The sequence below is a fragment of the Poromitra crassiceps genome, assembly GCF_964638095.1.
Source record: "Poromitra crassiceps genome assembly, chromosome: 12".
Taxonomy (NCBI): Eukaryota; Metazoa; Chordata; class Actinopteri; order Beryciformes; family Melamphaidae; genus Poromitra; species Poromitra crassiceps.
Window position 1 is genome coordinate 13,613,120 of NC_139632.1, and position 22,917 is coordinate 13,636,036.

Below are 22,917 nucleotides of genomic sequence, written 5' to 3' on the forward strand. Positions count from 1 at the left end.
CTGATGAACACACACTTGGAGAGGTCAGAGGAGTCGACCTGAGTGACCGATGGGGGTAGTATGCGTGTCTATATGTGCGTATGTGTGTCTATGTGCGTGTATGTGTGTCTATGCGTGCGTATATGTGTCTATATGCGTGTGTGTGTGTGTGTGTCTAAGTGTGCGTATGTGTATCTATATGCGTGTGTGTCTATGTGTGTGTATGTGTGTCTATATGCGTGTATGTGTGTCTATGTGTGCACCCTGCGGAGGCATCAGGGTCTTGAGTTTATGGTCCCATGGGGAAAGGCCTCCTATTACACAACCGCCCTAATAAAGTAGTGGAAGTGAGTTAGGGCGATACTGCTATCTGTATCTCAGGCTCAAACATTACCAGACGGTTAACATTCTGCTCATTCTTTGGGGTCGTCACACAGATAGCTGTGGCAAAGTCGCAGCAATGTCACCAATACTAGGAACAAGTGTGTGTGTGTGTGTGTGTGTGTGTGTGTGTGTGTGTGTGTGTGTGTGTGTGTGTTCCTCACGTGAGATATCACCATGGTGACCATGTCGTGGAATGCGGTCACCCACCCTCACTCAAGACGTCTGGGAGTGATGCGTGTGTGTGTGTGTGTGTGTGTGTGTGTGTGTGTGTGCGCGTGTGTGTGTGCGTGTGCGTGTGCGAGTGTCAAAGGTTCATTACTTTCCTGATCACATGTCATCATGGTGGTCTGCTCACACGCCCCTCAGTTTAGCCAATCAGAAGTTGTGAATGAGACAATGTGATGGAAACAAGCAGGAAGAACCTCCCATGACGGGAACTACGACAAAATCCCACAAACACAGACGCACGCGCGCACACGCACACACACACACGCACACGCACACACACACACACACACACACACACACACACACACACACACACACACACACACACACGCACGCACACACACACACACACACGGTCCTCCGAAACAACAATAACACCACAGAGGGAGCTTTTGTCAACAGACTTGTGAGACTTTGCTGACATTAAGACGTGCCACACTGCCTTTCATATTAGTTCTCAAAACAATAATTCATAACTCAAACATTTCAAACATTCATACATCCTCAATACACATATAGGCTATCTACTTTATGAGCAAATGTCAGCTATTAACGATACCTAATATGGTGAGTTTATTTTGTGATAGCAGGTGTCACATTTCTCAAAGGGTGATCAAGGTGTCATTTTTGAATGAAACTATATATTGATTTGAGCTGAACCAGAGGAGATCAGAGAATATGAAGCGTTACATTCAAATCAATGCGGAATGTTAATTGTGGAGTTCACTTACGCTTGGCTTTTGGCATCTCAAACCAAAACTTTGGCTGTATAACACGTCTGAACTGAGAGCTATGCAACTGCTGCAGGTCTGTGTGGAGAAAAACTGAGGGAAGCTTGAATGCATTCGTAGCAGTTTGTACACCATTTGGTGGTTGACCGCGTCAGGGTACTAAATAATTCATTTTTCCTTTCTAATTGAGACATGAAAAATTGTTAAAAATCTAAATTGAAGAATGAAAAAGACAAAAAATTGAAAATTGAAGCTGAAAATCTATTTTCAAATAGAATGGAAAAACACAAACAATCTAAGTCTAATCTGTGTATCATTCGTTCTTTTGACCCATTTCAATTTTGACGTTCAATTTGAATTTTCAATGCCAATTTAGCATTTTTCAATCCAAAATGAATAAGGATAAAAAGGAAATGGCTCAAATGAAAAATTAGGTCAGACTTAGATTGTTTTTGTGTTTTTCGATATTGTTTGAACAATTTATTTTCAGCTCCAATTTTCAATTTTTTTGACTGTTTTTCATTCTTCAATTTAGATTTTTTTTTTTTTTTTTTTTTTTTTACTATTTTTTATGTCTCAATTAGAAAGGAAAGATGAATTATACTTTAGTACCCTGACCTGACGGCACCAGTGAACCAAAGAGAGCCAGTATGCATTTCATTTAAACTCTTCTTCGAATGCTTTCTTTTTATCATGCACCTCAATAGCTACAGCTAAATTCAAGCTGATTCTACACATTCCTTCTCCCCTGCTGGTTGGCCTCCTGTCTGTGTTCTGAAGGTCAAATGTTCACCCTGACTTGAAACTGTGTGTGGGAGTGTTGAAAATGGCATCTGGCCATATTGTGTTATATGAAGGCCAGAGAGTCCTGGGAGCCAGGAGGCATGATTAGATAGATCAGTGGCTGCTATCCCCACAGAGATGCATGCAGAGAGGCAGGACATAGCAGAAAAAACATGCAAAAAGAATGCAAACTCCATCCACCCAGAATTTCTTCTAAATAATGTGTTTTCACTAAACCCAATCTAAACATCTATTTCATATTTTTGTTAGCCTGTTGTGATGTTTTCTAAGGCTGTGTGTCCCCCTAGCTTCTTTTTCTAAGCTCCGGCGTCTTTTTTCAGTTGTTTCCAATTAGGAGAGATTGTATGCGGGCACATACTGCCGTCTAGACTAGAGAAAGTGCGCTGCAACCAGCGTCTTTTTGTCGAGCGCTCCGGCTTTTTTGTGCGCCGGGCTTCCAGCTGAAAATATCTGAACTTTTCAGAAAGGCGCTGGTGTCGGGGCGCTCCTTTTCAGGCAACCAATCATATAGAGAAAATATCACAACAGAGACAGACAGGCTCAATTGTGGGAGCAGATTGGCTAGACACTTCATATTTCTGGTGAGTGTTGCGCTTTTATCACAGTACGTGTGTTGTTAGCTTGTTAGCTGTTAGCTATCAAGCTGGCTTCCGCTGCTGAGCTAACATTATTTTCAATCTGCTTCATTGCCTATTGTGCGTTGGGATCAGTGCTCCCCAGCACTCTTCCAGCGTTTAACTGTCAGAAAAAGAAGCTTAGTGGATACTGGACACACGGCCTAAGATGGCTTTCACATATTTGGCTGTCCACTAAAAGGCTTGTCTGATTGTTTTCTTATCTCATTTTTTTTGTCCATGTCATCTTCCGTTTTGTCCATTGTTTTGTCCCGGTACCTATTGCACACCCAGCTGTCCTGGTGGGGGATTCCTGAAGGAATTGGCCGGCCTAAGGTTAAATTTCTTCCTTATATGTTTTTTCTTGGGAGTTTTTCCTCGTCTTCATAGAGATTCTAAGGTTGGTGGTGCCGGGTAGCCAAGGCTATGGTATGGTATGGTATGGTATGGTGTTTATTCTTAATCCCCGAGGGGAAACATAGTTTGCCACCAGAGCGAGTACAGATACATACAAGAAACAGTAACATACAGCACAATAACAATAATACAGTAGAGATATTTAGGCTAAGTAGACTTATCTTTCCAACATGCTACTTAGTGTCTTGTGCTTTGTCTTGTTTCCTTGTGTTTTATTGATTATGTTTTGTGATTGACTGTTGATTAGTTAGATCTAGGTAGGCGTGTTCTCTCTAAAGTCCTTTCAGACGTGCTGTGTGATGGACTACACTACAGTATATAAATAAACTTGCCTTGACTAGACAGTGTTAACTTTGTATTGTGAGAGGCATGGTTGTTTCCATGTTGTCAGTGTTGTTGGGATGGTGACATTGTTATGAAATCTGGTTGCACTGAAAAGGTGTCTTTGTTTGGCGAGTGTGGACTAGGTCACATACCACATAATCATGTGGCCATGGTGTTGAGTTTGGATATTGACCTGCTGTTGTATGCCACCTCCCCTTTTTCAGATGAAGAGTTCTCATTTTCTTGTTACTTTCTGATGAGGGACACATTCAAATTAACTTTAAAGTCTAATTGTGTTGATTTTTTTTTAATGTGTGTGCATCTATTCAAGTGTGCGTGTGTGGTGTGCGAGCAATGTATGTGGCTTTTTGCACGTGTGTATATGCATTTTTGATGAGGTTTTGAATGCATCTCACCCGCCTTGCCCTCCCAGGCGAGCCCCAGCACTCCGCTGTAGTCTCTGTTAGTGAGCAGGTAGGACAGACAGTAGTTGCCCCAGTTGCTCTCCGAGTACAGACTCAGCAGCTTCTCTGGCCCGATGAACGGTCGCTGCAGAGGGTCCTTCTTATCCTCTTCAGTGACCACCTGGAGACATACAGACATACAGTCATACAGACATACAGTCATACGGACAGACAGTCATACAGACAGACAGACAGACAGACAGACAGACAGACAGACAGACAGACAGACAGACAGACAGACAGTGTTACCTGCTGAGTCAAATATCTAAACAGACCTCCCTATCTCCGAACTCATCATATCAGACCAGAATTATAAACTCTTCCCAAGTGATGAGAAAGCTTGCACAGTATTGCATTTCAATCATTCAAAGTATTTTTCTCTGTCCTGAGAAATAAATTTCCACAGAAGACATAGGCACCACCTGAGAGCGGTGCATTATCCTCATTATCTCCATTATAGGCTGAGGCTCTTTACCGAAATCTCCATAGGGCCTTTTCTGTTCTATTCTGTCTAATGAGAAGAAAAGGGAAAGAATGTTCAAGCTAGTATTACGAGTTGTATGGAGTTATCAGCGGGCTACATCTAAACTAGCTAAGCTTTGGGACAATCTGATGGTTGTTAAGAGTGCGGGGGGATCTTACACTGAGGGATTTGACTTTGAAGTTGATCAGCTTGATTCCATCGAAGTCCACCTTGTCGTAGATGTCGTTCACGGCTCGCATGTAAGAAGCAACCTGAGAGAGAAACACATAAATATAATTTATTTTAAAGCCCCTGGAAACCAAAAATAAATATGTGTTGAGTTTGACACACCACAGAAAAATTTATTATTAACCAATCATCCAAATTTGAACGATAAAAAAAATCTTGCCAAGTAAATACAATTTGGTTTCAAAATCATGAAAAACTAAGCAGTATTCTCTGCTCTGAAATGGATTTAAAAAGAAAAGTTGCAGGGTAGATGCACTTCAGCCTGATTGGTTCATGGAGCTTATTGTGTAATAAGTCTTGAGCATGACCACACCCCTTAAAACCCAACATTAAGAACAGTACAAACACTTCAATGGCAATATTTAGGATTTGGATTGGAACTAATGTCTAATACTTTTAGATGCTTAATATTAGGGTGAAGTTTGCAACTTAGGACAATAAGTTGGCATAGGACAATATCATACGTGGCAGAAAGTTTTCATAATCACAAAAAAATATTTGTCAGTTACTGTCATTTAGTAATTTCCCTGTGATTGACAACTTTTTGACTCTGTCTGAACTGCCCTGTGATAAACCCCACCCACCTGCTGCCCCAAGCAGAAAAAAAAGAGAACCATTATTTGCAAACAGGCTTTGACCTAGGTGGGATGGGTGTTTTCGGTGTGGGTGGTGGCACCATCGCAGTCACACTTTCCAACTGGCACGTGCAAACCCAGTCACATGTCTCCCTCCAGCAGGGGGCAGGGGGGGGGGGGGGGGTGGTGAGACATACAATACAGCCTGCTGGGCCTTCCATATAGCGGTCAATATTGACACCTTGGAGTCCAGAGACACTGAAGCTCACGCGTGTGCAGTGAAAGCGGGTCACCACCGGTGATTGACGACGCCAGCATTTTGTCTATTTACACTCAAAGATCACATTGCCGAATCACTCGAGTGCTGCAACAGAGAGCTGGCACACGAGCAGGGAAAACACAAGTGTATCTGTTACGGATGGAAAGAATGTGAGCAGAGACTGGTGGATGAGAAGAGTGATAGCAAGAGGAAGAGGCCAAGGTAAATAGCAAGGCATCCATAACGAAAATACGTTTGGAAATAAATATCTGAGGGCAGACTGACTGAGTATTATAGACTGACCTCGCTTTCACCGTGAAGAAATGCCTTTAATGAAACCATATCAGATGTGAGACAGATCTAACAGGTAAATAAATATATATATATATATATATAATAGAGGAAAACAGAATATACGGCAAGTGCTTCCTTTAGAGACAAATTGAACCTGGGTCAGATGCAGTGACTACAGCCCAGTGAGCCCACATGAATGAATGAATGAATGAATGAATGAAACAAGATGAACAAGATCTGTGCTCTTATCAATTTCCAATCACATACAGAATGCAATAACAAGTACTGTTTATTGGTTCTAATCCCGATACATTCTCTTGATTAACTTGCAACAAGCAATCATTGAAGTTGATGTCACTGGATTCCCATAGCACTGATAGCAGTATGTGGCTAACTCAGGCTAGCACATCTACAATGTGACCGCTGACCCAAATGGCAAAAGCATAGTTCAGTTTGAGTACGTTTCAACACAGACACCTATCATGGCAGTGCCATGTTGCTTATTGCACTGAAGCAAGTCAGCAGTCGGCTTTTAACCCAGTATGTCGGTCACACTTGAGTTTACCACAGGTCAGCTGACATACAGTAGGAGCTATAGAAAACATAAACAGTTGAAGCCAGGTTTTTGATCAACTTGGGAATCTGTGGCCCAATTTCATTGAAAGGCTGGATTATGAGCGATCATGTGGATTTTCTCACATTAAGCCCCTCCACAGTGGAGCTCAGAGGCTGCCGGTCGACAGAAGGTTAAACATGGTTGCCATTTTAAATGTAATAATCCAGTCCAGACTGAGTTCACAGAGTCCACTAAATGCAAAAAGGAGGTGAGAGAATTTTCCAATCAAATTGTATCATTGAGACAATGTAGGTTTCATGATGACAACCCCTGGAATAGACCTTGGCCTGCTAGCGGTTGTGGTGTGGACCACGACGTTGTGTCCAGTTTAGGAGCACAGGAGCAGCCAAACAACACTGGGCCTGGCTGGCTGCTGGTCTGGCAGCAGCCCTCATACCGGACTCAGCGCATTGGCAGAGTGCCTGGTACCTGCCTGGTACCTGCCTGGTACCTGCCTGGTACCTGCCTGGTACCCGCCATGTGCTCCGAGAGTGACAAGATACGTGCCATCTTCCTCTAATCCTGCCATGTGCGATGCCATGACGGATGCGTGCGTCTTTGGAGGGCTCGGCAGCTGGCAGTAGCAGCAACAGCTTGGCCCTTTTATTAGAACGGTTGCATGTATCAATAGTAATTAATGCACTGCGAAACATAACAACATTGCTTAATCAAGTGGTGTGACCAAAACTCTTGTTCTGGCTCTCACAAAGCACTGCCTTACTGTAATAAGATAACATACACACCACAGGGACATCTGATAACAGATCAAAATGATATGACTAATCACAAACCATGTCAGTTCAACAGTGTAATAAACAAGCAAATAATTAACCAATCTGACAAAGTGAATGAGATTTACTCCACACCACTTTCATGGACTGGTTTGTAAATATAGTACACATAGCCACCATCAAGGAAGTCCTGCCTTGTTTTGATGCTCCGGTACATAATGGTCCTGGATCTGGATGTACCAGACAGGTGTTCCAATCAGTGGGCTAGGCAAGCTCTGCCCCTTTCCCCTGAAGATGCGGAAGTCTTTGTTTAAGCTGTAATTCCTCTAATGGCCACTTGAGGCAGGACTCAGAAGTCCCATCGTTCCTGTTCAAATGCCCTACTTTGTAACGGGAATAGAGGGTATACACGTGATGTCACAGAGGCAGAAGTCACTGTGGGGTCACGCCCACTGAGTCACAGCAAGACTGAGCTTGAATGCAGTAATCAGCCTAGATAACTGACACCTGCTGCTCAGGGAGGAATTTGACACTCGTTTTGACACTCATTCCTGATTGAGGGGGCGTGTTCCAGTGGGTGTGCATACCCTCTATTAAACATCTTTACAGCCTGGCCCTTAACACGATTTTGTCTATATAGCTAATTTCACCTTTTTATAACAACTGTGGGGGGGTCTTATCTTATGTAACTCACTCCTTTTGGAGTAAAATAGATGATAGAAAAGGGGGTGATTGACAGATGGCCTGTCCAGTGATCGCGCAGCTTGCCGATCACGGACCAATAGCAGGCGGAGCTGCGGCTCTGGGAAATCCCCATCTCACGTGAGCTGCGGAGGGACTCAATCCATTCGAAACATCAAGATGGTGACGGCCAACGAATCAACTCCAAACGGGAGACCAAAATGAATGGGATAGCTTTGTCCATATTTTTTAGGTCAGTGGTTCCAATGTACGAGGTGGGTCCTTTACTGGAAAATAGCCAGAAGTCTTGAAAACTGAGTGAGCTACAACTTTGGAAGATAAAAATGGGAGTGCTGAATTGGGTCAAAAAGCCAGTGTTGGAGAGTAGAAAAGCAGGTGCTCTTCAAGGATGGGGCAAACATTAGAATATACCCTGTGAGTTGAAACGCGTTGGTTTATCCCATTTAATTAAAGGATTTTTATTATAGCAGATTATATCAGAGCACCTCGGATACTCATTCTCACTTCCATCCTACACCCATGGACTTGCTTTGTGAGTTAAGCTGGACAGGACAGTCACTGCTTTTTTTGTTTTGTTTGTTTTTTAATCTTTGAGCTACAACTTTATTCAGCAGTCACAATGAATATGTTTATTTTTTTTATTTTTTTTTTATTTATATATTTTATTTTACTTTTTCAGAACATAAAGAAAACAAAACAAGAACAGGAAAAAAGAAAAGAAAAAACATATATACATACATTCAACATTACAATGCTACAAAATGTCAAAATGTGCTTACAAATCGATAAAAAAAAATATATATATATATATATATACTGTGCAAAGGATCCCAAAGAAACTCAAATACCGCTTTTAGCCTGATCAAAATAGGTCAGGAACGGGTCCCAAATAACGGAAAATTTCCTTAGAGAATTTGACCTCTGGAATCTGAGTCTCTCCATACGTATAACTGAGATCATGTCTGTCAGCCACAGCTGAAAAGAAGGTGGAGAGGAGGACTTCCATTCCTTCAAAATTAGTTTCTTGGCAACTGTCATTCCCTGTGTCAGAGATTGCTGCACGGCCGTTGGGAGGAGCAAAGAGGACTCCGAGCAGCCAAAGATGGCGAGTTCCGCCTCCAGTTGGAGGGTTATTTTGTAGGCCTTAGAGTACCAGTCAAATATTTTGGCCCAGAATCCTGATAGTGAAGGGCAAAACCAAAAAGCATGGGACAGTGTGCCCTCCGACACCCGACACCTATCACATAGTGGTGAGACCGAAGGATATATCTTGTGTAACCTATGCTTGGAGTAATGAAGACGGTGAGCAACTTTAAATTGGATAAGTTGATGTCTACTATTAATTGAACAGAGCTGGACCACAGACAGACTCCTGTCCCATATGATTTCAGACAGATCCACACCAAGTTCCTCCTGCCACGCCTCTTTGATCCTCTCAGTGGGGGCCTTAATGCAATCGTCGAACAAACACACAAACTTAGAAATAAGATGCCTGGAGTTGGGAGGGCTTAACAAAACCTCAAAAAAAACATGTTCGTCTGGGAGAATGTCAAAATTGCGAATCTTGGATCGGACATAATGTCTAACTTGTATATATCTATAAAGATGCGTTTGGGGCAACTCAAATGCTCTCTTCAGAAGATCAAAGGATGCAAATTGGCCATCAATATACAGGTCACTGATGGAGACCAGCCCCTTTTCACTCCAGGCATGGCAAATTCTATCTGACCATGAGGGCAAAAAAGAATGATTAAAACAGATTGGTGTGTGAACAGAAACATCTGGTACATTCAAAACTTTCTTAACCTGATTCAGAATTCTGACAGACAATGAATATGTTTTAGCTGAAACGGGTATGATCAGCATTCATGTTTTTGAGCCTTTTGTACTTCACACTATTTAGGGTTAGGCTTGAAATGATGGGTTTAAAGGGGCCATATTATGCATTTCTTAATTTTGTATCATATACAAGTTGTCACATTGTGTCACATATAAAGTATCAGATCTGATCAAAATGTATGTAACGATACATTTGGGACACTCACCTGAGCCACAACCGCCTCTAGAGTCCTGAATTTCCTGTAGTACAGGTGGTCAGCATGGAGGTGGAGCAGGCAGCTGGTCTTTGATTCATCGATAGTTCTCCTGGAGCGGCTCACTGGTGCCTCCTGTGGACGAAGACACATAAATAGCAACCAGAGAACATGAATGAATGAATGGAATGAGTGAATTAAAAATTTCAAGATCTACAGATAGTCAGATGGTAGAGGATATGCTGCCTAGGTGATGATGACGCAGATTTGAACAACAAGGTTGTGTTTACCCAGAATGAACCCTTTGACTGGTGCTGGTTGTGTTTTCATATTAAAATGTACTTAATATCAACAATAACATTTCATGTTTTTTTTTTACCCACTATTGTTATGCCTTCAAGTGTGTGCGTGCGTGTGTGTGTGTGCGTGTGTGTGTGTGTGTGTGTGTGTGTGTGTGTGTGCGTGTGTGTGCGTGCGTGCGTGCGTGCGTGCGTGTGTGTGTGAATCGCGTTGGACCACCTGTCTGGATGTCTGCAAAGGAAACAATAAAACTCTAATTGAAAAAACAATAACATGGGTGCACATGCACACGTTTCCAAGTAAAGAGGATGTGTGAGCGGCAGTGGAGACAAAACTTGGGACAGTCCACTGGGAACAGCATCTGTTTGAAGCATTTGGTGACCTAAGAGGTGACCGAAGACTGGAAATGATCTTAAGTGGCAGGTATGTTGTTAAACATGAAGCCACATGACCGCCCCCGCCACCCATTGTTGACAACGGATGCTGGGACCGCCACCCAATCAGCCGTAGTTTAACAATAGATTTGAGTACATCTGGCAACTCAACATCCAACCAAGTCGGCCCAGTCGTCTGACCTGATTCTGACCTGCGATAACTTCTGTAACTGTATTTTAGGCTGAGAGTGCGAACTGTTATAAAGGTCATAAAGAAACAGTTCGCTTCAATCTTTCTTGTCACCATCGATCTTACACAAGAGGGTCTGGGTCGTGCAGCGGTAGATTCCCTGCCTATCAACACGAGGGTCGCAGGTTTGAGCCCCCGTGTTACCTCTGGCTTGGTCGGGCATCCATACAGGCACAATTGGCCGTGTCTGTGGGTGGGAAGCCGGATTAGGGGTATGTGCTATGGTCGCTGCACTAGTGCCTCCTCTGGTTGGTCAGGGCGCCTGCTCGGGGGGAGGGGAGGGGAACTTGGGGGAAATAGCGTGATCCTCCCATGCGCTACGTCCTGTCGGTGAAACTCATCGCTGTCAGGTGAAAAGAAGTGCCTGGCGACTGCACATGTATCAGAGGAAGCATGTACTCTCCTCTCCCTAGATCGGCAGAGGAGGTGGAGCAACAGCAGGGGAATCGGCCACGTACAATTAGGGTGAATAGGGGGCGTCTGAATAAACTTGATAAAAAAAGAAAGAAACAGCTCCCTTTTCTTGTCACGATTCATCTTACACACCTTTTTTATGACAGTTTCTGTTAATAACATCCTGGTTGGACAATTTGTTCTTCATGACTCAACAGGCTAAATAACACAAATGATTGCACTCATAAATAAATAAATAGCGGCTCCTCCTAGAAAGGAGTTTGGGGTTAATTGGCTGTAAATGGTAGGCTATTGCAGAGAAGGGAAGAAGAGAAAGTAGGGCAGTGTGTGTGTGTGTGTGTGTGTGTGTGTGTGTGTGTGTGTGTGTGTGTGTGTGTGTGTGTGTGTGTGTGTACATGTGTATAGGTGTGTGTGTGTGTGTGTGTGTGTGTGTGTGTGTGTGTGTGTGTGTGTGTGTGTGTGTGTGTGTGTGTGTGTGTGTGTGTGTGTGTGTGTGTGTGTGTGTGTGTGTGTGTGTGCGTGTGTGTGTGTGTTCAGTGAGGTGATGTCTGGCCTGTCCTACCTCATTGGGTCTGAGGCTTTGGGCGAGGAGATGTGCACCGCAGAATCCATCAGGGCCGGTTCCCATGGATGGCAGGACTGCACAGGATGGAACAAACACAGACACTTAGGCTATGCTCACACTGCAGACCTTCATGCTCAATTCTGATTTATTGCTCAGATTTTTTTGGTTTGGCTGTTCACAGTGTGAACTGGTCACGGTCCTGAACTGACCCGCATGCACCGAAGAACAATAAATAAGACGTCACAGTAGGTTTATCACCCAGAACATGGTCAAGCTGTAAAACGGGCAGGAGATCTGACCACGACCGCATCATTGGTTTGACTCGTTACCTTCTTTACACTTGGCTTTAACTTAATGCTCTTATAACTTTTCTCTGACACTGCTGCAGCCACATTCTGATGTTGCCCCATTCGGCCATTTCTTTTGACATGCTTTCAAACACACAGCGGTTAAGACACGACTGCTCCTTTTGCTTGTACAGAAGTGTCACCCCAAATGCAAATATATATTAGGTCTAACATCTCACTGTCCCTCCACTGACTACCTCCATCGCAGCTGTCTCCCATGTCTGTATTCACCGAGTGACTCCCGCCAGTGCAGAATTGTAACAAATGTCCATCTACAGTGACGTAAAGGTTGCATGAATTCTGAGGGTCACATGACTGTTCAGAGATCCCATTCCAAAAAAATCAGACCTGTATCCGATTTAGGACCACATATGAAAGTGGCCCAAATCACAATTGAAAAGATCAGATTCCATGTGATTTGTGTTGTTCACACTGTTAAAAAAAAAAAACCCAAAAAACCCAATCGACACATGTTGTGGGTTTTTATGTGCACGTGCCAGAAGCTTAACAAAAACCAGTCTAGATGCAGCTATGTGTGGGGGTAAAACAAAAAACACAAGAGAATCCTAATTGCTACATAAAAGTCCCACATATTAATGCAAAGTGGTGTCTGACCTGCACCATGCTCTTTAAATGTGTTTATTTAATTAGGAAACTGGTTACATCATTTATATGATTCATCTGAATTATGTGCATGTTGAGTGTCCTAAATCTGTCTGAAAAAAAACAGTGTTTTCCAATGATTCAGTGAACAAAGATCAAACACAGAGCCACAAAGACACTCTGTTCGTTGGCAAAAACAAGACATTGTGTAAGGTAAGCTCACAAATAAACACAAAATACGCCTACACTCGCACACACACACAAACAAAAACGAATCATTTCACAAAACACACGCACACACACACACACACACACACACATGCACGAACGCACGCACGCACGCACTCACACACACACACACACACACACACACACACACACACACACACACACACACACACACACGCAGGCCACGCACGCACCGTCCAACACTCCAAGTCAACCTCTCAATGTGGTCCACGGCCGCAGGCTGGACATTGGAAAGTGACTCATGTGTTTGTATTGGAATAATTATATGCATTGTGTGTGGCTTAGAGTTTGGTAAAATGCCTGAAATTCTTGGAAACGGCATCTCCTGAATGTTAAAATGTGTTTGTGTAACACATACTGTAATGTATGAAGGGGATTTGATGAGGTGATTATGACCTGCATTGACATTTCGACCATTTTTGAGCTCTGTTTTTATATTCTGGTGTTTCCATATTAAGATTTCAAGGTCAAACAGACATGGAAAAACCCCAAAGTCTGAAGTTACAGTCAGTGAGGACGCCCAGCCTTGTGACGCCTGTGGTTTACTCAATAGGTGCACAGAGTAACAATTACTTTATGACCCTAGTGATAGAGTAGCCTGGTAAACCAGCCAGTCACGTGATAGAGGACATCATGCTACGATTACAGGTGTGTTTCCTGGAGACCAGGTTAACTTTTTATGATTCCAGCTAAAAATGTCTAAAACGCACAATATCAGCTCCTCTACTTATCAGGAAGTGACATTTTCCAGTGTGGCAGGTTGTGGAATTGAAGCTGATCGCAGGAAACCTATGGAGTGAATCCAACATTTTGTGTGCAAAATCATACAATCGCTACAATCTCTCTGGTTTCACTATGAGACGAGACGATAAATGTACATTGCACTTTCGTTGTATCCATTTATCCAGGTGTATTATATCCAGAGCAACTTACGAGAATAAGTGCAACAGCAGAAATCAGTCTAAACGCCTCGCTCGGCAACACTTCAATTCGATCGGCAACCATATTTAACAATGGGCTTATGAAATGACTTGGAATACAATTTTTTTTAAATCATTTTGGAAATCAATTGTCATCCCCAATCTTTCCAAGTACCCCCTAAGCTGCTCATGTACCCCTAGGGGTGCACATACCCCTAGTTGGAGTGAAATATGGACAGAACATATCATATTTTCAGAAAACATTATAAATAGCGGCCCACATTTGTGAATCGCTACTGTGGATCTTGAGTGGGCGCCATGGGGCACCCTGTGGATAATGGTGTGAATAGCTACTGGTTTGATTTCCTTGACGCAACATTTCTGTGATTTGCAACACCTCTGGGATGGCTGCCTCTTTCAGTTTCATCCAATAATGGCGTAATCACAGCCATGGGAGGCATTGCATTTGCACAAATTGGCCCACATGTTGCACTGGAAAGTCCTCAGACTTCCATAAAAAAGGCTTGGAGCAAACAGGACCACATATTGCAACAGAGTACATTCGGTTCATGGGTGAGGTTTGTGGCGAATATGCACGCAAATATGGAATAAAAAAAAAAGGGAGCAAATATGAGGTTAAAGAAAACTTTGCAGGTAAATGTTGCATGATGTAAATACCGGTACTAAAGAAATTCTGAGTAGACACGTGACAAAAGTAAATAAAATATTGGCTAAATTTACTGAGATGTACAACATTAATCACTGGCACATGTCACTGCAAATATTTGCATCAGCACACATATTCAGGGATGGATGAACAACTATATTATTACACTAGACCAGCACTCTTGACTGATTCCATTAATAACTGATTATTAATATCGATTTGAAAAAAGGTTTCCTCACAATACCAATGACACTTATTATAGGCGCTGTTCACATTGTCGTGGTAACAGCTAAACCGCTACATTACAACCTCCTGTGCCAAGTTTCTTGGGGGGGGGGGGGGGGGGGGGGAAGAAACAATCCAACAAAATGAACAATGGCAACAATGGGGGGTAAATGCTGGGGGTTAACCTATTGACAAAATTATTTCCAGACGTCCCTCCATTTCTCTCTTTCTCTCTCTCTCTCTCTCTCTCGCTCCTTCAGCCAAGACTGAATTCCCAGCAATCACCAGAAACCATTTCCATGCTTCAGTGTAACATAGGAAACAGGTGCCAGTGCCCCGCTCCTAATCAAAATCTCATTCCAGCATACAGTATATAACACTTAGCTGCAACCAAATCGCCGGAAAAAAGTGTCGGCATTGTACGTTTTTGGAATCCACGGCGCTCTCTGGGGACGCTACAGGTCCACCAATCCCACTCCTACTCCCTTAGCCGCCGGCGACGTACCTCAACATAAACATGAGACCATCATGAATGTGAATATTAACGTTATACACGTCATTAGACTCTATAACGTGTACAAAGGTTAATATTCACGTATCTAGAAATGTGATATGCAACGTATTTCTGCACAATGAGACATTACATTTACTTTACAGCAGGAAGGGGGATTAGTGTCTTGCTCAAAGACACTTCAGCAGGAGACATGGCTGCCGCTGCTGCTGCTGCTGCTGCTGCTGCTGCTGGGGGTGAAACCTCTGACCTCTGACCTGTCAGTTAGAAGGTGGTCTTTCCAAGGCCACGTGATCGCTTGCAGAGATCATGATTCACAGGCTTGGTGGGAGTTTTTATCCCTCAGCCAGGCCAAACAACACGGCCTGGCTGTCACCACCTATCCTCCCTCCCTATACACTATGTATCAGACTTTTATGTCAAGTTTGACAGCTAATATTTGAATCTCAAACGTGGGTCTGCTCCATTTGGTCTGGAGGACTGAAGCTGCTGCTTTGCATTGAGCTGTATCACTATTTTCCAGGATGGATGACTTTGGCGTTTTTGCACCCCCACGCTATAAATGTTTTCCTTTATGTGAAGGTCAAAAAGCGCCCTACTGTAACCATTGTTTGCATAACACAATGCCACAAGTCCAGACCAGCACAGTCTAACAAGTCTTCAGGGATTGCTGTAAGACCAAGAGTTCAGCCAGCCTCGTAGGGACATTTCTTAACCAGCGTTCTCCGAAATCTTCCAGAGGCCGTATGATGTGATTTGGCAAGAAATCTCGTGAAGAAATAAGGGCTTGAAAGATGATTGACACGCTGGCTAGACAGAACATGTGACAGAACATGTACATGTGACAGAACATGTGACAGAACATGTGACAGACTTGTTGGAGTGGCGAGCCTAAAGTAATGGCTCCGGCCAATTATTTCCAGCAGACATACTGTAAAAACATGTGATAGAGAATAGAATTCTATACATCCGCTAAATGTATATGTAAATGTATATCACAGCTAGTCATCACTTATAGCATTAATTATGTGTATGCAATTATAGCTTATAGCTTATTGATTAGGAAATATTGATTAGGAAATGGCATGGAACTTATATTTTTCTCCAACAACATGAAACAACAATACAGGGGATCACAACATGCGGATGCCTTCCCAAAGTCAATGACTGAAGCTGCTTCCTGAGTCTGACTATAAAATCCACATCCCATTCATTTTAAAGGGTAATTAGCATACTAATCTGGAACCCAGGAGAGACCATCTTGCATTGGGATCACACCAGCCGCCATGACCGCAATTTAAAACGAATAGGGGTCAGGGGCGTAAAGTGGGCATAAACTGCGGGGCCCAATGTTTGAATCACACCCATTTTCGAACTCTACCCTTCATTTTGATATCAACGAGACACCTGTAAAGTTTCGTGACATCTTGCATGATTTTGACGCTATCGTCTTCGCAAAATCTGTCCAGCAGACAGACAGAAAAACAAACAGACAGACATATAAACACCTGGCAAAGTACTCAAAACCGCTTCCGTGGTAGTTCCCGCTACAATAGGTGTCTCCAGGACCACATTTTGCCATGACACACACACGGGTGGCGCAGTCGGTAGCGCTGTCGCCTCACAGTTAGAAGGTCCTGAGTTCGATTCTCGCCTGGGACACTGTGAGCGCTGTGGTTGTGTTCCCCCCCATATCTTCAGTGCCTACTGCCCAGGTGGGGTATCTCGTCGAAAGGGCCTTTCTCTCTGTGTGGAGTTTGCATGTTCTCCTCGTGCTCCCCAGCATGAAGGGAAGCCAACATAGGTAAAAAGTAGTAAAAGTTCGAGGAAACATGAAATGCTCGATAGTTACCCATCATTCACTGCATGGCGTGACACTTCAAAGGAGAGGTCATGTGAACCGGAGGTAACTACAGGGCAGACACACTCACGCACGTGTGCGCACACACACACACATACACACACACACACACACACACACACACACACACACACACACACACACACACACACACACACAGAGACACTCCTTGCTCTGGAATTGTTTAACTTGAAGGTCTGCCTCTCCTCTTTCAGCGCCACGCAGCGGGAAGATCTGACCGAGGTGACCTACAGTATAGTTATTTTTTTCAGTGTCACACACACACACACACACACACACACACACACACACACACACACACACACACACACACACACACACACACACACACATGCATGCACAGTGTGTGCACACACACACATGCACACACACATGCACACACACACACACACACACACACACACACACACACACACACACTATGAGCCATGCAGTCTAATCTACAGTCTGCGTTATGCCTTAGTGTGGAATGCAGTGGAATCCTCCTGACAGTGTTTTGTAGACAAAACACTGGAGGATTCCACTGCATTGCAATACTTGTATGTATGAGTAATTGTATGTAGAGAGTGTTTTGTCTACAAAACACACTCTCTACTGTACATAGAAGTACTGTACTCTAATGCAGGGATACATACCCTTAATCTGGCTTCCCACCCGCAGACATAGCCAATCGTGCCTGTATGGATGCCCAACCAAGCGGGCGTAACACGGGGGCACGAACCTGTGACCCTCCTGTTGGTAGGCAGGCAGGGAATCTACTGCTACAATACCCGGACGCCCCCAGGAAGCATTAAATTGAGCTGCCAGCACCTTTCTGCAATTCATTCTCAATGGTGAGGACGTGCTAGGAACGCTGCTCTCACCTCTCGGCGGCTAGTGTTTTTGGGCAGAGCGCTCTGGGCGCCTCAAGCAGAGAAAAGTTAAACTTTTGGAGAGGCGCACTGCTCATCAATGTCACTTTTTCCGACAGCAACAAATAAGCGGTATGTCTGTGCATGTTGGAAGCACTCTGGACATGATTTCTGAAGCACTCTGATGTGAAGAAAACGCTTCCTGTCGACACCGGCCCTTACATTGATTTGCAGAAGCTATAGTGGTTTTATGTGTTTTAAGTACTGTACTGTAGCTGCCTTACTTATTGTAAGCAGGCTATTGTTGTTCAGTACATTTTAAATGTCATCCATTGTAGGCTCTCCATAAGCATTGCTGCTATTAACCTTATGTAGCCCCGCCCACTTGACCCGTTTGTGTTACTACTTCCTGTTCAAAACGCCGGCTGTTTTACCTGGTCAAACCAGAGATCGTCTCTGGGTCAAAGTCAGACTGTCTCTTCTACATGAGGTGAATAAGGAAAAAAAGGCCATCAGTTGTCAACTACATTTGCATCAATCGTGCATGTGCAGTTGACAACGTTACTAACTGTAACATGAAATGGTCGAAGTTCATCCATGATGATGTCCATAATAATGCATCCAATAATTCCCCCAATAATAACAAAGGCCTGAATGAACGCACGGCGACTGTTTCATCGTCCCCCACCTCCCATCAGGTGGTGCTGATGTTTTCACAATGCATTTGTCACAAAGGTGACCTGGGTCCTGGCCTTTGTCCCTGATACGAGGGATCACATAAGGGCCAGAATGTCCCCATTCAATGTCCCTCAGACCACGAGCGCGGGAACAGACAGGAACTGGACACACTATCTCAGCTGCACCTGCCCCAATTTAGCCTGCGTGGAACCGCGGATTGTTTCGTTCGTAGAAATATGGTGTGCCAGATCTTTCAGTTTCCTGCAGCTCTGCTGGCCTGTGAATCAAAGTATGGGATGTTGTCAACAGCACGTTCTGCTGCGGTTGTCAATGGGGGGAAAGAGATGGGGGCGAGGCAGCCGGGGAGACTTCAGGACAAGCACAAGGGGGGTCTTGGCATGATCTGCAGTATATGGTTCAGTAGGTTTCCAGCTTTAATGACTTCTCCGAAATCATAATGCACAAACACACACACACACACACACACACACGCACGCACACACACACACGCACGCACACACACACACACACACACACATACGCACGCACACACGCACGCACACACACACACACACATATGCACACACGCGCACACGCACGCACACGCACGCATGCACGCGCACGCGCGCGCACACACAACACACACACACACACACACACACACACACACACACACACACACACACACACACACACACACAGAGGCATAGAAACATGCATACACTGAATATCTCTCGGTAATGATTGCCAGCTGGCAAAATCAAGAGACGGATATATTCAGAAGCCAACTAGACTGAACGTATCATCAGGGCAGCTGTGCCCAAAACCAACTTTTGAAAGATTTCATTTTCCTTCTATTGATTTCTCCTCCTTCCTCCTCTCCCTTCACATACAGCCATCTTATTAACACAATCAACCTCCTTCTCTCCTGTCCTGTGTATTTGGTACATGGTCTGGATTGATATGCTGTAGCCCTTTTCCAAGTCTAATGACTGCTCAAAGCACTTTACACTTTACAGTACTGTAAGTCTACATTCACCTGTTCACGTCTACATTCACACACCGACGGCGTCTGCAGCCATGCAAGGTGCCAACTGCTTATCTGGAGCAGTTAGAAGTTCAGTGTCTTGCTCAAGGACACTTTGACACACAGCCCCCGAAGAGCGAGCGTCGAACCGGGAACCTTCCGATTCCCATACAACAGCTCTACCTCCTGAGCTACTGCCACCCCATAGATGGCTTACAGCCCTCCAATCCTTCTCCTCGTCCTCCTCTCCCTCCTTCATACCTTCCTCCGTACTTACTTCAGCCCCCATCCCTCTTCCCCCTCCTCTCCCTAAAGTCACACCATCTCACTTTCATCTGTTCTTTAGCTGGTGCCCATTGCCCCCTCCTCCTGCCCCCCTCAGAGCTCTAACTACATTATATCTGCTCTCAGCAGATGGTACGGGCACGGCTGGTTCATTGACTCATAGTCATCTTAGTTCATACCAGGAGAGCCAAAGGCAGGAGGAAAGAGAGGAAAGAGAGTGAAGAGGAACAATATAGAAGATTAATTTCATTGCAGTGGCTTTGCCAGTCCACCAAGAGGGCCATTCATTTCTTATTGGATGGTGACACCGTCTCGATGAGGAAATGAAGTTAGGAGGCTTAACACGTCATTTGGACATTTCTTTTGCAGATGCAGAAGCATAATAGTTTCCATATTTTTAATGAGCAGTTGGGGGGTTAGAAAAGGGAGAATAGGAACAGAATATGGTTGGTTCATTTCTGGGAAAATACAGCGGGGAAAATATGGTAAACTAGGCATCTCGCGCGCTATGCGTGCTCGATTTCTATGCTCACCCGCTGCGTGGGCTCACCCGCCCTGCAGCTCGCATATGCAGCTTGGCCGCCCTCCCTATGGCCAAGCTGTGCCCTGCAGCTCGACCGCTGTGCGGGCTCACTTGCTCCCTCGCCCGCACGCTGTGTGGGCACAATTGCTCTTATGACATCACTGATGATGTCACAATGCTTATAACATCATCAGTGATGTCACAATGCACAATTGCTCAAGTGACATCACAGGACTTTATGACATCACTGATGACATCATCAGTGGGACAAAAATTACATCATCACTGATGACATCACATCATTAGGTAATTAGGGCAATCACCTAATTTAAAAAATCCGGCTCCGTCAGGTCACCCGCACGGGTGAAAGTTTCAGCCCGATCGCACGTAAAAGGGCATAGCTATCTATCATGGCCGGCACAAAAATTTAAACAGACAGACAAACAAACAAACATTGCCTACTTGCTCCCTTTTATAATAAGGAAGTGAATGAGTACTGTATTCTCCTCCTTCAACCACCACAACACTGTCAGCACTGGTGGCCTTTAAGAAGCGAGCTTGTGACAGGAAGGTCGTTGGTTCAATCCCCAGTAACAGGATAAATCTGGGTGGGGAAAGTGAAAAAAGCAGCGCTTGCCTCTCCTCCATTACCACCAAGAGCATCTTACCCATGTCGTCCTCATGGTAGATTATGGAGTGATGATCCGTCCGGCTGCTGGTGTATCTATGGACTGGCTCTATGTGATAGGTGCCGTTGTCCGTATGGATGGAGCCTTCAAACTGACCCTGTATCACTGAACCATGGCAGGCCGAACCATGTTCACCTGCAAGACCAGGAGAGATATGTCAGGGAGCGAGGGGAACAGAGATAACAGACAACTGAGAAACAGAGAGAGAGAGACAGAGATAAGAGATGAGATATGATAAAAAAACAGAGGGAGAGAGAGGGGGGGCAGATGAGGAGAGAGAGGGAGAGAGAGGGGGGGGGGCGGGGGGCAGTGACCTGATTCACATTCAATCCAATCCAATCAATTCAGGAAGTGTTCTTCAAAATTCAAAAACCCAGAAATATTTTGCCATGTCCAAACTAAAGGATTAAGGATACCATTACTCTATAGGTGAAAATGGTTTCAATTTCAACTTTGATTTGAGTGAAATGCAAGCAAACTGTCCTGAGCCCTGCTGGGCCGTATGTCCTTGTCATACCCACCCTCTAGAATTCCTGAATATAAATGGGAGAGGTCCGCCGCTGTGGGACCCTTTTCACTGACCACACTGAACTTTTCGGAGAATCCTGCTGCACTTCGTCTCATGCGCAACCGGAATGTTCTGAAGAAGGAACAGAAACACACACACACGCACGCACGCACACACATAAATGCATGCACGCGCGCGCGCGCGCGCGCACGCACACACACACACACACACACACACACACACACACACACACACACACACACACACACACACACACACACAGCATACAGATGTGGTCTAAGCGTTGCAGTGTTGTATTTGTGTCTATCAACAACAGGCAAATGCAGACTGATGAATGAATGACATTGGTTATTGGTTTAGGAACAAAAATAAACAGTGCGTTCAATGACAAGAATACTGTGTATTGAATGCTGTGTATTTTAATGACAGGGCTTTTTGAAGTTTAGCCACAGTCAGAGGAGGACCAGGAGGCCACCTGTGGAAAGCTGTGAAGTCCAGCTGCAGTGTGTGGTCCTGAGGCTGGAGGTCCCTCCTGGTCCTCCTGTGGAGATCCTCCGTGTCGTACGACAATCCCTCATAATGCCTGATGTACGGGCTGATGCCACTCACAGCACCTGACAGTGAGGAGAGAATGGAAAGAGTATGACAACAATGACTATGGTTGTCTACTATGGTATCGCTTAAAAATGCATGACACCAGTACCAAACGCTTAAAGTGATACAGATTTTAAAAAAAATATATATATATACTTCATTCAATTGTCTGGGACAGCACAAACATGTATAGCCATCCCGACACACTGAACTACCAACTCCATCACATACACCGTGTTCGACCTCACAACCACAGACTGTATGGGCTGTAGCTGCTGCGGTAGTGGGCCAATCACATGTCGCATTAAATCGGAAAACGCTTGGGGTGATTGGCTGTGAGAGAAATCATAGTCTTTTTTTTTTATTACAAAAAGGATCAAATGCAGACGTTGACTCGACAAGTTTCTCGATCCTACTTGTACCCATACGGAATGACCGATACACAGACCCAACCCTATGACAACATATTTAGATTTAGCTCTTTACTGATCAATTATAGAAAAACATTGTTGTCAGATTGCAATACTAATGATGACTCACTGATGCTGACATTTCTGGCTCGCAAAA

The 22,917-nt window shown here is 44.3% G+C and overlaps 1 protein-coding gene across 2 annotated transcripts in view; it reads right to left on the minus strand.

The window, feature by feature from the left end:
* The window catches only part of LOC310785863 (disintegrin and metalloproteinase domain-containing protein 10), a 38,521-nt gene that overhangs the window by 14,361 nt on the left and 1,243 nt on the right, over positions 1–22,917 (minus strand). The window contains exons 2-9 of one of the 2 annotated variants that reach the window (XM_083647025.1): positions 22,232–22,370; positions 21,749–21,867; positions 21,207–21,362; positions 11,768–11,844; positions 9,880–10,002; positions 4,588–4,680; positions 3,898–4,066; positions 3,675–3,734 (exon numbers count right to left, since the gene is read on the minus strand). In XM_083647025.1, the coding sequence (XP_083503151.1) occupies positions 3,675–3,734; positions 3,898–4,066; positions 4,588–4,680; positions 9,880–10,002; positions 11,768–11,844; positions 21,207–21,362; positions 21,749–21,867; positions 22,232–22,370 (936 nt within the window). The remainder of the gene's footprint in view (positions 1–3,674; positions 3,735–3,897; positions 4,067–4,587; positions 4,681–9,879; positions 10,003–11,767; positions 11,845–21,206; positions 21,363–21,748; positions 21,868–22,231; positions 22,371–22,917) is intronic. The other variant, XM_083647026.1, reaches the window with a different exon arrangement.